We start from the raw sequence: 15,346 nt of genomic DNA, 5'->3' as shown, positions 1-15,346 counted from the left end.
GCCAGTACCCCTTGGTTAAGTCCAAGGTAGAGATGAACTGGGCCCATCCCAGTTTCTCCAATAGTTCATCTGTGCGTGGCATTGGATAGTTGTCTGGGCGAGTTACAGCATTTAGCTTATGGTAGTCCACGCAAAAACGTATCTCCCCATCTGGTTTGGGAACTAGAACCACTGGAGATGCCCATGCACTGCCAGAGGGGCGGATTACACCCATCTGTAGCATGTCCTGGATCTCTCAGTCTATAGCAGTTTTAGCCTGAGGAGACACCCGGTAAGGTTGGACTTTAATTTGGTGAGCATTACCTATGTCAGTGGCGTGGTACGCCCATTCAGTCAGTCCTGGGGTGGCTGAGAATGTCGGCGCGTAGCTAGTGCACAGCTCCTTGATCTGCTGTCGCTGCATACGCCCAAAGGTCATGGAGAGGTTCACCTCTTCCACGCCACTATCACTTTCCCCTTCGTAGTAGACACTTTCAGGCCACTCACTGTTATCTCCTCCCTGGGCTGTAAACTGACAAACCTTTAATTCTCTGGAATAAATGGGCTTTAGAGAATTAATATGGTACACCTTAGGCTTTCGGTTGGAGGTGGGGAATGCTATGAATAATTAACAGCTCCCAGGTGCTCCTGGACCGGGAATGGCCCTTCCCACGATGCTTCCATTTTATGGGCCTGGAGCGCCTTTAAGACCATGACCTGGTCTCCTACTTTGAAAGGACGCTCTCTGGCATGTTTATCATACTAGACTTTTTGCTCTTTTTGAACATCTTTTAGGTTTTCTTTAGCAAGGGCTAAAGAGGTTCGGAGGGTGTTTTGTAGGTTGGTTACAAAGTCCAGAATGTTAGTTCCTGGAAAAGGTGTAAATCCCTCCCATTGCTACTTCACCAACTGTAATGGCCTCTTAACCTCACGGCCACGTACAAGTTCAAATGGTGAAAACCCTAAACTGGGATGTGGTACAGCTCTGTAGGCAAAGAGCAACTGCTGCAACTCTAGGTCCCAATCATTGGAGTGCTCATTTACGAATTTACTTATCATGGCCCCCAAAGTCCCATTAAATTTCTCCACCAGGCCATTTGTTTGATGATGGTAAGGGGTGGCAACCAAGTGATTCACCCCATGAGCTTCCCAAAGACTTTCCATAGTTCCTGCCAGGAAATTAGTTCCTGCATCTGTGAGGATGTCGGAGGGCCAACCTACCCTGGCAAAAATGGCTGCTAGTGCCTGGCACACACTTTTAGCCATGGTGTTGCTTAGAGCTACTGCTTCCGGCCATCGGGTGGCAAAATCCATGACAGTCAGTATGTACTGCTTTCCTTTGGGTGTCTTTTTCAGAAAAAGACCCAGAATATCCACAACTGCTAGCTGAAATGGAACTTCAATGATGGGGAGTGGCTGGAGAGGGGCTTTGACCTGGTCTTGGGGTTTTCCCACTCTTTGGCATACCTCACAAGACCGGACATAGGTAGAAACATCCTTGCCCATTCCCTCCCAGTGGAATGATCTCCCCAAACGGTCTTTGGTCCTGTTCACCCCAGCACGGCCACTAGGATGATCGTGGGCCAAGCTCAAGAGCTTTACCCGGTACTTAGTTGGAACTACCAACTGTCTCCGAGGATGCCAGTCTTCCTGGTGTCCACCAGAAAGAGTTTCCTTGTATAAAAGTCCTCTTTCTACAACAAACCTGGATCAATTAGAAGAGCTGAGAGGCGGTGGGTTGCTCCGCCTCTGACAAGCTCTCTGGAGGCTTTCATCTGCTTCCTGTTCGGTCTGGAACTGTTCCCTTGATGCTGGAGACATCAGTTCCTGATTGAATTGTGAACCTAGGTTTGGTCCCTCTGGAAGCGATGTAGGGGATGGGGCTGTTTCCGTTGACTGTGAACCGCTCTCCGCTGGTGCACTATTTTGGGGTTCAGGCTCCGTCTGAGCCTCTGGTGTAGGGTTATCAGCTGCTGCCGGTTCAGGTTTGGTGGGGCCCACTGGCATTGGGGTTGCAAGTACTGGATTCAGTGCTGGCAATGGGTCTGATGCTGGTTGTTCCTCCGGTTCCAGTTCTGGGACTGGCTCTGTCTGGGTCTCTGGGACTGGATCCACTACTGCTGTTGCAGACGTTGGACCCGGACCCCAGGCCATCACCTCTGACCGGGTCCTGGTAGAAGTTTCCAGAACAGAGCTAGGTGTAACCGCTTGTTTAGCCTGCCTGCAGGTGACCATTCCCACCCTCTTGGCTCACTTCACATGATTGGCCAAGTCTTCCCCCAACAGCATGGGGATGGAATAATCATCATAGACTGCAAAAGTCCACGTTCCTGACCAGCACTTGTACTGGACAGGCAACTTGGCTGTAGGCAGACCCAAACCCTTGGATCTTAAGATGGATGAAAAAGCAATCAGGTTCTTAAAAGAAGAATTTTAATTGAAGAAAAAAGTAAAAGAATCACCTCTGTAAAATCAGGATGGTAAATACCTTATAGGGTAATCAGATTCAAAACACAGAGAATCCCTCTAGGCAAAACCTTGCGTTACAAAAAGACACAAAAACAGGAATCTACATTCCATTCAGCACAGCTTATTTCATCAGCCATTTAAACAAAACAGAATCTAAAACATATCTAGCTAGATTACTTACTAAATTCTAAGACTCCATTCCTTTTCTGTTCCTGGCAAAAGCCTCACACAGACAGAGAGAACCTTTGGTTCTCCCCCGTCCAGCTTTTAAAGTATCTTGTCTCCTCATTGGTCAGGTGCCAGTGAGGTTATCCTAGCTTCTTAACCCTTTACAGGTGAAAGGGTTTTTCCTCTGACCAGGAGGGATTTTAAAGGTGTTTACCCTTCTCTTTATATTTAGGACATACATTTTTACCCAGTGGAGACATTTTTCTGATGCAAGTTTTGACAGAAACTGATGTAGTCCCACAAAATCTTTAGGTTTTGAAAACTGCAATTTAGGACAGAAAACTGTTCTATAGAAAACATTTTGACCATCTCCAAACGACACGGCCACTTACCCTGCTATCCAAAGGAGCTTTCTGGGGACCAGTCCTGGTACGTTGGGTCAGGAATTCACCGACTGAGCCCATCCAGGAAGGATGCTCCGTTACCGGAAGCATTTTCTGAGTAACCCAGCAATGCGAGGCTGAGGTTTCCCCTAAACCTGCATGTGGGCCTGTCAGCCAGGAGGCAGGGCTCACACAAAGTTGATTAGTTTGACCCAACTTGAAGCACGTCAACTCTACTACCCCCACCGTCTGAGACGAGATACTGAACACCCTGTGCACTGCTCAGTAAGGGACTTATTGCAGATGGGAAGGGGCCTTGCAAAGTGAAGGAGTCCCACTTCCAGCTACCTTCAGGTATAAGTTTTCTGACTTGAACTGGTTGGAGGCTGTCACTGATCCCCAGAATTAGTGCAATGGCCGCAGCTTTGGAAGGGTCTCCAGGAGGAACCCCCTCAGTGTGCCAGATCCCCTAGGGCCCTCGCTCTTCAAGGGTCTTCTTAGCGGAGGCACAACGTGCCTCAGGTGGTGACACGCAGCTTCACCGCCATCTTAGACCGGACCTCTGGGCCTGCGGCACCCCTGCTTCCCACCGTGAGCCCAGTTCAGCGAGTCCAACTGAGACTGGCCCCGATGGAGACTTGTCCACTCTTTGGGGATTGCTGCACCTCACCCAGCATTTGCAGGGACCCTCACACAGCGTTGTCCGAACAGCCGGGTTTATTCGTTAACTGGAAAGCAGCGTGGGAAGTTTTAGGGGAGTCTAGAGAAATGAAGGTTAAAGCATTGTCCATGCTGGTCAGTCCAGAGCACAGCCAAGCTGTCGCAAACCCCTTGGTTCAAGCTCTGTCTCTCTCTCCATCTGACCGCCTTGGTCAGACTCCATGCGAGAGTCCGGCTTCTTCCATCCCCCTCCTCATAACCCTCCAGTGCTTTGATCTCAGGCTGGGGGATTGTTGTTCAGCTTTCCTAGGCAGAGGCAGGGAAGTCCACATCCCTCTCGGCCATTGGGTGCTAGGTGCCCATGTCCTGGCAACTGGATTTGCGGTTGTCTTCTCAGCTGCTCCCTGGACATGGAGACTAAGGCCCAGACTGCTAGGCGCACCCACACCTACGTGGGTAAGCCTGCCCGGAGAGCAAACAGTCCCTTTCCACTCACTGGGTAACAAGGCAGTACATTGGGGAAACCGAGGCCCAAAACAGGACTTCAACATATTTCAGAATTAATTTCCACTTCGTCATAGCGGCTGCAAAGTATTTCAATCTTGCAACACGATTCAGCATTTAAAAGGCTTGTTTAACTTGATTCATTCTGTGAAGTTGCCGTTGCCAGCAGAGCTGCCTTCAAACTGTTTCCTCCCGATTCTTTCACTCTTGCGTTCGTTGCAAAAACTATCCAGATAAAGGGTTTCTGCTCCCCTTTCTGTTCAGAAGGGACTTTTCAGAGACCAACCACTCCACAGAAACAGTGACAAATCGACATGCCTCAGGCCACAAGCATTTTCAGGATTGCTCAGGGCCAGATTTATAGGTGCTCAGTGCACACTCAGAGCCAGATTGGGGAACATAGCCCCTTCTTTTGGTGCCCAATGCCCGCAGTTCTTCAGGAAACCTGATTCTGTGCACTGAGCCCTTTGGAAAATGCTGGCCAGAGCACGGGGGGGCGGGAAATAAAGGTCAATGTTTGCATGCTGCTTTCAGGGACACGATCTCAGAAGCTACTTGTAACTATAGCAGGCACAAAATGGAAATACAATTTCCAAGATGTCCTCTTAACAGGATACATTTGCCACCAGGAAGAGTGTGTTTGAGAGTCTTGCATGCCAGCAATTGCCCCCCTGCAATTCCCCCACCTCCCCGTTTGGTTTAGATTGCAAAGTCAATGCCACAAAAATGTATGTGCCAAAGGGAGCCAAGTTTTTCTTAACCCTTTCGTTGCTGCTCCAGCCTGCTTTGCCCTCCCCTTGCCCCGCATTCTCAGCTCCCAGGCAGTCTATAGAGCACCAGGAAATACCAAGTACATCGGGCTGCTGTGAGGGCGTCCACCAGTCATGGCTTGGTCTGCCCTGCAGTCATGAAGTGGGCGATTAAGCCAAAGAGGGCAGATAACGCAGCAAGCGAGAGAGGGGATGAGTCAGAGGTGGCCAGAGACAACCTTGCAGATCTGTGGATGTTGGCCGCAGGTTATCCCAACCCACCCCACAAACTGAAAAAAGCCCGGGCTTCCCTGGGTAACTGACAGCAACACACTGCCCCTCTACCTATCGATCTTGAGGTTTAATATGACGCCCTTCAGTGAAGTATTTGGGGGCCTTCCACGGAAAAACCAAAGACTCGCCAGTGAAGGAAAGCCAAGCTCCCTGGGAAGCAGGTCACAGTCTTCAGCCCCATGTTACAGATGGGGAACCAGAGGCACAGAGTTACAGATCACGATAATCACACCTGGGCACCTGTATCTAGGCACCCAGAGAAATGGCCTGATTTGCAAGGATGCCAACCATCCATGTCTCCAAGGAAGCTCAGCATCACAGGCACCTAAATATGCTTCACTTTAGGCACCCAGGTTTGAGCGTCTTTGCCCGGAGTCCCACCTGACACAGCCAGGAAGGCCACTCCAGACGGCCGGCACTGCAGAGAAGCAGCGTTTCGTGCCATCGACGGTGACATTAAGATGAGAACTACATGGTAGGTGGGAGGCTGCTTCTCAGCGTTAGCCGTTTGAGCTGGTGCACTCCAAATACCAGCAAGGCCACAGCGGCAGGCGCTCGGGCTAGCCACCTGAGCTCAAACCCGCCCAACCCCCGGGCGCGCTCTTGGGTAGCTAACCCAAGCCACCACCCCTGCAGCAACAGCCACGCTGCTGTGTTTAGCCTGCTAGCTACAGCGCGGCCAGCCCAGGTCTGTCTCCCCACCCTGCCCACTGCTCTGCAGCCAGAGACACACAGGCGAGGCTGCTGCTGGCTGAACAGGGAGAGGGAACAGAGACGGGGAATAAAACCAGCCGCCCCCAGAAGCCTCGCTCCAGGGGAGTGGCATCACCGTCACCAAATGAAGACATTTAGCTCTGCATTACCTAACGGGCATTGTGGTGTTAATCTGCAACAGGTGTGGGCTGCCTTGCTCCCAGACTCTATACCGGGGTCGGCAACCTTTCAGCAGCGGTGGGCCGAGTCTTCATTCATTCACTCTAATTGAAGGGTTCGCATGCCGGTGATACATTTTGACGTTTTTTAGAAGGTCTCTCTCCAAGTCTATATAACTAAACTATTGTCGTATGTAAACCAGGTTTTCAAAATGTTTAAGAAGCTTCATTTAAAATGAAATTAAAATGCTGATCTTACGCCGCCGGCCCGCTCAGCCCGCGGCTGGCCTGGGGTTCCGTTCACCTAGGCTGGCAGGGGGCTGAGCGGGGCCTGCAACCGGGACCCCAGCTGGCATGGGGCCGGCAGCCAGAACCCCAGACCGGCAGCAGGCTGAGCGGGGCTGGCGGCCGGGACCCCAGACCAGCAGTGGGCTGAGCGGCTTCCGTCCGCCAGCTCCTGCCAGCCAGGGTCCCGGCTGCCAGCCCCGCTCAGCCCGCTGCCGGTCGGGGTCCCGGCCCTATCCACATAGGGTAGGTACCTACTTTCTCCCTGATTCTAGCCATTCTCTTCGTCTCTCTGCACTGAGATGAGGGTGGGAGTGCACTGAGAACAGGGCTGGGGGTTGGGGTGCAGGGTCTGGCCAGGAGCTAGAATGATGGAGGGGGCTCAGGGTTGGGGCAGGAGGTTTGGGTGTGGAGTGCTTACCTGGGCAGCTCCCATTTGGTGCAAGGGGTTCAGGTGGGAACGTGGGGGGGGGGGGGGGTGTGCGCAGGAGCTCCCGTTTGGTGCTCAGGGTGGGGGTACAGATGTGGGGGTGCAAGAGTCATGGCATGGGGGGCTGGGTATGTGTGGGGGGTGCAGGAGTCAGGGCTGGGGTTGTGGGGGGGTGCAGGGGTGAGGGCAGAGGGCTAGGTGTGTGTGAGGAGGGTTCATGGGTCAGGGCAGAGGGCTGGGGGTGTGGGCTGTGGTCGTGGGGGTGCTCCCAGCCCCCTGCCCTGAGCGGCTCATGGCAGGGGGCTGGAGGGGATATGCCGATTCCACCCCCTTCCCCAGTGTCGAGAGCCCACTGGGGCTCTGCTTTTCCCTCTCCCCATCCCTAGCAAGGGCCGTCAGCTGATCTGCCGCAGGGAGGGAGCAGAGGAGGGGCAGGAACCCTGCACACTCGGGGAGGGGGAAGCTTGCCTGCCCTGCAAGGAGAGAGCGGTGGGCGGAGAAGAGCGGGCAGGGCAGGGCAGGGCAGGATTTTTAATGGCACGCTGCTGTCCCCGGCAGACAGCAGCGTGCCATTAAAAATTGGCTCGCCTGCTGTCTTTGGCACGCGTGCCATAGGTTGCTGACCCCTGCTCTGTACAGTATGTAGAGAGCAGCCCAGGAGTCTGTGTGTTAGGTGACACCCTATTTGAATCTCACCCCCCCCCCCCCGAAGGATAAGTACATTGTACTGCACAGGGTCAAAGAACACCAGGGACTCTTAAAGCCCAGAGCTAGCATCCAAAGAGTTAAACCTGATCTTTCAGAACCCCCCCTTAGGAGCATGGGTCACAGCTCCAGCACCTCCATTCAGCAGCAAGGGCTGTCTCTCACTGGAGGCTCCCAACTGGGGCCCCGATCCTGCACAGAGCTCAGAGAGAGGATCTGGAAAGGACTTGGGACCATTTCTGCACCCTGACGGTAGAGAGAGCAGGTGTGGACAACCTGTTGGGGGTGGTTTTAACAAACGAAGCCCTCTCCTGCCTCCCCTTCCCCAGCTTTTCCCTCTTTTCTTTAAGCTTTAGAAACATGCTGCACATACAGTTTGGCCTTCCCAGTCGGAGGGTCAAGAGAAACGGGACTCTGGATGTGGCGTGGGGGCTCCGTCCTGTGCCAAGCAGCAGGAGGGAATAATCCTTCACAGAACAAGTGTCGTCCTCCCCGCCACCCCATACACATACACACAAGGGTTGAGTTAAAGAATTTCAAGTAGTCTGAACAAAAATCATCTCCCCACTCGGGTTGCACTTCCTTGGCAGCTCTCATGGCATTACCCTGGAGTTCAGCTTGAGTTCTGCTGTGCCCTTAATGCCATGATTCAATCTCTCTATTCTGTATGAAAAACCCAGCACCTCTTCCCCAAACATACAGCATTTACTTTCAAGGCCAGAATGGCTTGCCTGGGGCTTTATAAGGAACTCCGGCAAGCTTGTAATTCTCCCCAAACCAGGCATTACAAAAACCCAGGAAATTCAGGGTTCAGATTACACGTAAATCCAAACATGTTAAAGGTAAGAAATGCACAGCAAAGGCATGCAAATAACCTTAACTTTGCCCTGCAGTGATGCAATGAGGAGGAAGAAAATAGGACACAAATGTTTGTTTAAAGTAAATGCGATCTAGTGGTCTCAAGTTGCAGTGAGGGAGGTTGAGGTTGGATATTAGGAAAAACTTTTTCACTAGGAGGGTGGTGAAGCACTGGAATGCGTTACCTAGGGAGGTGGTGGAATCTCCTTCCTTAGATATTTTTAAGGTCAGGCTTGAGAAAGCCCTGGCTGGGATGATTTAGTTGGGGATTGGTCCTGCTTTGAGCAGGGGGTTGGACTAGATGTCCTGAGGTCCCTTCCAACCCTGATATTCTATGATGATCTGGGACTCCAAATACTTGAATCCCTTAGCCATACTGGCATGGCACCACAACGGGGTAGAGTGAAGATTGTTTGGGTGCCTTCACTGTGCATTTCTTACCTTCACCCATCTGGAACGAAGTGAAACCTTAACTCTGAATACCCTGGTTTAAATGCTTGGTTTTGAAGAGAACATTACTGGGATGTTGTAATCATAGACCTTGAACTTCCCGAGACATTCCCTCCATCTTAACTGCACCTCAGCGTAGTTCTGTTGATGGGGAATGCTTCGGCTGGATCTCCAGTCAGCTACAGACTCTTCCAGGGTAGACAAGACCTGAATTTCTAATGTCAAAAATACAGCCAGCCCCCACCCCTTCGACACGCACCCTAAAAGGCGCAAAAGTGGAAGTCCCACAATTGCCCTTTGCAAGGGAACCTTTAATGAAATGCCACAAGACTCTCACGCTTTCCCTGCCAAGTCACTGCTGCCTCCCACCTCTTCTTTTCCCAGGCAGCCCCCTTTCTCCTGCTGCCTGATCCTAATGCGGGCAGCGCCACATCCCAATGCCGCAGCGGACAGCAGCGACGCCGGCTTAGGCTTTTGCCGAGGGAATCGGGCAGGAGGATGGGGCTGGCGAAGGAGGAGCAAGGTCACAAACATCTTGGTAATAGAGAGGAAGGAAGGGAAGAGGGATGCAGAAAGTGACTAGTGAAGCGTTAGTGACATCCCATAGCGCCCATCTAACGTTTGCTCAGTGACAGCAGAGATGTCACCCTGCCCTTCCTTGCTGCATCACCGCAGTAACCCAGGGCCACCTGCCCCAGCCGACCTCTCCGGGGGAACCAAATGACAAGCAGCTTGATTTTCAGAAGTGCTGAGCACCCGCCAATGCCCTCAAAGTGGCTGGGGAATGCAGACGTTCCGCATCTTCAGAAAAACAGCCTTAGACTTCAACACAAGACGTTGTTCACAGCTGATAATTTGTATTACAGCAATGTTTAGTCCCCAGCTGAGCTCAGGGCTCCATTGCACCAGGTGATGTACCGACACACAAGAGGCAGTCCCTGCCAGAGAAGCTTACAATCTAGATACACAAGACAGAGGGGGAGGGGAAACTGAGGCACCGAGCAGGGAAGTGACTTGCCCAAGGTCACGGAGAAAGTCAATGGTAGAGACCAGAATACAACCCAGCTCTTCTGACTCCCAGGCCAATATTTTATCCGCTGCGTGAAAGACCATCCTATCCATGATTCTGGGAAGGTTGGGAGAAGGCAGAGATGTCGCCTTGTACCCAGTCCCACACAGCACGGGACAGGTGCATGCAGCGCTAATCGGTTATCCCAGCTGGAAACAGGAGAGATGGCCCTACTGCGGAGAGGAGGGAAGTTACACTTATTCAGCTGCCCCCTGGCCCACATCTGGGGCGCAGCTGGGAGACTGGAACCCAACTCAGACGGGTATTTTTGCCTGGCAGGGCACAGTTTCCGTTTTTGCCTGGTCAGGCAGACTTGCTAGCTATTTAGCAAACAGGAGGAGCAGGGAAGGGCTGCTGTGACCAGCCTGGTCCATGTACCTTGGCACCTGACCCACCCACTCAGCCCAGCCCTAGGGTGAGGTACCAGCTAAAACAGAGATTACACTGGTGCAGAGGGGAAGCGTGTCCAGTTACGCAAGGCAAGGAGCCTGGGCCACACTGAGCCGTGATGCCTCGGGCAGGGAGCACACAGGTCACAACCAGGTGCACGCTAGGGGAAAGCAGTGCCCAGCCCACAGCAGGAGTGAGAGGTGGCAGGAGAGGTGCTCACGAGGTGCCAGGCACCAACCAAACAGGCTGCACAGAGACAGAGCCTAGGGGGCGCCCCCACACACTGATGCTGCTGCAAAGTAGATCCCTGGCTCCCACAGCACCTGCTTGGGTGGCTGCTCTGATGCATGCTTTGCAAGTCCCCACGCAGCGCATGCGCTCCTAGGTGGCGTGTGCCATGCCCCCGTCTGGGCCACGGCTTGCCAGGTTCACACACACGTTCTTTGGGTGGGCGGGGAGGTGCCACTTCTCGGTCAGACCCTGCCAGCCTTGCGCTGAACACCCTGCTCCTCAGGACCCTCACCAGTATCAGAGGAGTAGGGCGCTGTCCAGCAGGAGGGGGGCAGACTCTAGCTCGGCACGCATCCCCCCGGCAGCACTTCACTGCTCCGAGGTGCATCATGCCAGCACAACCCACCTGGGCAGCTTATTGACCCTCCTTTAGCAACTGAGATGCACGCCTTGCGCATTCCCCCCCCGCTTCCCCTCCCTCCACACTGCCCCCGAGGCACATCTAGCTAGGTATGTAGCCCACACACACTGCTATGGGGGGCAGTGGCTTGGAACAATTTGCATAGTGGGGGTGCTGGGAGCCATTAAAACTGCAAACCCTGTATATGATGGAAACCACTTTGAGCCAGGGGGTGCTGCCACACTCCTGAACTGGGGGGGCTCTGCGTTCTCATAGCAGTTGGATCCACCACATTCCCTGCTCCAGAGAGCAGGGCAGCCCCAGTGCCAGGAGAATGGCAGCTTCTGCAGCAGCTTTGTGAAGACACCCCCTGCTGTCCGTCTGCCCCTTCTTCAGAGAAGCTGAGCCAGGTGGGAAGAGGGTTGAGAAAGCAAAAAGCCTCCTTTCTAGTGCACAGAGCATGCAGCCCACTCAGCCTGGTGACTGCCCAGCTGTTGAGGAACTAATCAGAGAGCTTTTGTGGCCAGTGTGGTTCGGGAGCCATTTGGGTTTGCCACGTGTCACTCTTGGGGAGGAGAACGCCCAGGGCACGTGTCAGACCTGATAAAGCCAACCTGCCCTGAGCATTTACCAGCTCCGGACTTCACCCTCCAAACCCCTCAGCGTGAGGTTCCTATGCACCTTTCCTTAGGGGCAGGAATTCACAGCACAAGGCTTGGCTCCTTAGCATGACTGGCCAGCACTGCTTAGTAATGCAACAGGATGACTCAGCGCTGGTACCTCCGAATAAAACTAGTGGGCCTGGAGAGAGCAGAGCTTTGAGCATAAAAAGAGAATTCTGCCCAGCCTTGCCTGATCTTTCCCTCCACAAGCAGGTCCCAGCTGGACAATCAGAGACATAGATGCTCCAGATACCAGGATGACATAAGGCCCAGCGCTGCAAGCGCTCACTCATGCAAGTTCCCCCATTACTTCAATGGAACGGAGGGCTGCTGATGTGAGCAACGGTTGCAAGATCTGTATTTACTTGAGGGGGGAAAACATATTAGCCCAACATTTCTGAAGCAGTTGCTTGCTAACCCTCAAATCAGAGGCTAATTAGACCATGTCACCTGCCCCCCTCCCAATCCCACCAGCGCCGCATTGCCTGTTCCCAATGCTTTGTCCACTGTGCTTTCAAATGCGTCCAAGGAGAGGGCTTCCGCCGCTGGCCTGGGAAGGGCTATTTCCCCCAACCCGGCTTCACTCGCCCGGTCACCCAGCGAAGCCCCAGGATTGTAGCCAAATAACCAAGGAAGAAACTTCCTCTGCTCAGGAACCCGCAAGCGCATTCTGCATTAATTACCCTGCGCCTAATTCTTCTTTAAATCAGTGGCCCTTGCAGCTCGCTCGGCAGACAGAGCTCTGCGCAGCCTACGAACCGCACTCGCCAGCCTAGGGATTTCTTAACAATGAATCAGACCAAAGGGGGTGGGGGAAGGGAATGAGTTAAATGTAAGTAAGAATCATTATAGCCTCACCGATTCCAAGGCCAGAAGGGACCATTGCAATCATCTAGCCTGATCTCCTGTACAACACAGGCCAGAGACCTGCCCCAAAATAATCCCTAGAGCAGATGGGATGTTTTTCTAACCAGTCTTGTCAGTGATGGAGAATCCAACAGGACCCTGGGTAAAGTGTTCCAGTGGGTAATTACTCTCACCATTAAAAATTTACATCTCATTTCCAGTCTGAATTTGTCTAGCTTCAACTTGCAGACACCAGAATGTATTCCACCTTTCTCTGGTAGGCTGCAGAACTCAGTATTAAATGTCTGTTCCCCATGTAAGTCCGTACAGACTGTAATCAAGTCACCCCTTAACCTTTGCTTTGTTAAGCTAAATAGATGGAGTTCCTGGAGTCTGTCACTATAAGGGCAGGTTTCTTAACCCTCTACTCGTTCTTGTGCTTCTTCTCTGACCCCTCATACTTAGATACCAAATTGATTCTCCTTTTAGAGATCGGATACAGTCCTTGGGATCAGAGAGGGGACAGGCTGGTGGAGGGGCATAGCCTCTATACACCTTAAACCTCTCTCAGCCTGCAGCGTTGCCTCCTGAGCACCCAAAAGCAGGAAAGCTCTCTCCAGATTAACAAATGGGGAAAGATGCAGCTGACCCACATATGATTTGGAAACCTATTTATAGCACATGGACACAAATGGCTTGTGATAGTGTTCCCGTAACAGCCACATCCAGGGGGATAATAAAATGGAGCTTGACAGAAGCACGGCAAACCTGGGATTTTAGTCGCTTTCGGGGAGCGGGGACGGGGGAGAGGATGACAAAGCTGTAGATCTTGGCGACAACATGAAACCAACATGAAACCATCCCAGATGTTCTGAACCGGCACCAGCATACGGTGCCCCTTCCGGAGAAGGCCCCTGGGTAACCCAGGTGACCCTAGCCCACAGCGAGGCTGCACAGGTACGGGGCCCAATTGTTGCTGCTGCACACAGGCGTGGAGGACACAGCACACAGTAACACACACACGCACACACACACCCCAGACTCGGAGCGGCCTCTCTTGGTTACTCCTTGGGTTTATATCGTCTAGCTATCTCTGCATGCACCCGGCACCGAGACAGCCCCCGATTTCTGCATCCAGAGCCCATCCATTATTCACCTCACATAGCCAGACCCACACCTGGGAGGGGGAGGGGGCAGCCTCATGCTCAAAGGCAAAAGAGAAATAAAAACACCAGCCGCCTGCAGACCCAGGGAAGGGGGGCTCTGAAGTGACCCCTCACCCTCCTGCAGCTCATTAAATAGACATGGGTGTTCACCAAAGCAAGTGCAGATCCTCAGCTGCCACCTCACTGCATGCAGGGAGCGAGGTCTCCCGGCCTCTGGGCTGGGAGGCTGATTGGGGGAAGGGGGCAGATTTTCCAGCCCAGGATCTCCAGGCCCGGAAGGGAAGGCATTCAGAGGCCTGAGTCCCGTTGCACCGCTGCTGCTAGCCAGGGACAAGCAAGCTGCAGCTTCCACCGGCGAGGAGTGGGGGTCTCGCAGGCACCAGACCGCCCCCCCCCCCGGTCTCTCCCTTCGCAGGCCAGCCAGCGCTTTCCACCCCCATCCCAGCGGCAGATTTCTGCGGATCTGCCCTTTCACCTCCCTCCCCCGACGAGCGGCTCGGCTCATTCCTCTCGCAAGCCCGGGGCCCCGGCAGGCCGCCCAGCCCAGGGGTCACCCTCCGCCCCAGCGCAACGGAATCGGCGCGCAGCCTCACCGGGCTCCTGCGCTTGAGAGTCGCGTTCTTCCAGAGCAGGAGGTGCAGCTGGTGCAGGACCCCCATGCTGGCTCGCCCCGGGGCTCCGGCGCCCTGCGGGAACGGGAGCAACGCCCTGGCCCCGCGCCCCGGGGCTTGGCGCGCTGGCGGCGGCGATCGGGGCTTTCCCGGGGCCGGCCGCGGGCAGGCGCTGGAGCCCGCGGGCGGCGGGGCGAGGGGGCGGGCGAGGGGGCGCCGCGCCGCGCGGGGGCAGGTTGCTCGCCCCGCAGAGGGTGGCGCTCGGCAGCCCCGCAGGTGGAGGTGCGCTGGCGGGGGCCAGCCCTGGGTCTGCGGCGACTTCGGTTCCGTCGCAGGGAGCCCCACCCCCTGCCGGCGCCGGGGCCCTGCCTCTTAAAGCCGCAGAGCCCCGGCCCTCCTGCCCGGCCCTCCCCGTGTGAGCCCCTCTGCCCCGGGCAGTGCCGGCACCGAGCCTGCGGCGGCTGCTGCTGCTGCTGCTGCCGCCCGGGGGGGGGGGTCCGTGCGGCCCCCTCCCCGGGACGGGGACCTCGGCGGGAGCAGGGCTCGATCCCGCAACCCCCACAGCGCTGCGCTAGGACCGCGCGGCAAGCGGCGCCCTGCGCCGCCGGGTGAGCGCGCCCCAGAGCCCGCTGCGGGAGCAACGGCCGGAGCAGGCCGGATGGCACGGGGATGGCCGCTGCAGCCCCCCGAGCTAGAGAGTGGTCAGTAATCGGAACAGGACCCACAGCCCGGCCTGTCCCTTCCCCCCCCCTCTGGGCCCGGGTGTCTCCGCCACCCTGTGTCTGAGTGGGGCAGGGCTGGGACTCGCTCTGGGGCCGGGCACCCCCCAGTGCAGCCCCCCGGTCTCTGCGGGCAGAGCCAGAAGTAGGCGTTTTAGCGCCTGGGAAGAGCCGGCGTGTTTGCGCCCCCTGCTGGTTTTTGTCATTTTTCCGCCCCATAGTCAGAGGTGATCCGTAATTGTTGATAGTGGGGAACACAATATGAGGGGGGTGACCACCCCATAGAAGGGTGCAGAGGAATGTTGGCGGGGGGGGGGGGTCGAGCGATGGCGCCAGCCCCGCACGGTGGGGCCCAACATGGGAGCGCCCCCTTCACCCCCTGACTCACCTCAGCGGGCCACCCAGTCACTCAGGGTTGGGGGATGGGTGCAACCAATACATGGGGG

General features: G+C 55.0%; 1 protein-coding gene across 3 annotated transcripts in view; it reads right to left on the bottom strand.

Annotated features, from left to right (window-relative positions):
* ABCA2 (ATP binding cassette subfamily A member 2) overlaps positions 1-14,494 on the bottom strand; it is a 140,000-nt gene extending 125,506 nt beyond the window's left edge. For all 3 annotated transcript variants that reach the window (XM_073313792.1, XM_073313793.1, XM_073313794.1), the window contains exon 1: positions 14,164-14,494. In XM_073313792.1, the coding sequence (XP_073169893.1) occupies positions 14,164-14,229 (66 nt within the window). In that variant the 5' untranslated portion in view covers positions 14,230-14,494. The remainder of the gene's footprint in view (positions 1-14,163) is intronic.
* Between the last annotated feature and the right edge of the window lie 852 nt (positions 14,495-15,346).

The sequence above is a fragment of the Lepidochelys kempii genome, chromosome 16, assembly GCF_965140265.1.
Source record: "Lepidochelys kempii isolate rLepKem1 chromosome 16, rLepKem1.hap2, whole genome shotgun sequence".
Classification (NCBI taxonomy): Eukaryota; Metazoa; Chordata; order Testudines; family Cheloniidae; genus Lepidochelys; species Lepidochelys kempii.
The sequence above is the reverse complement of the archived record's forward strand: the minus strand, read 5'-3'. Positions and strand labels throughout refer to the sequence as shown.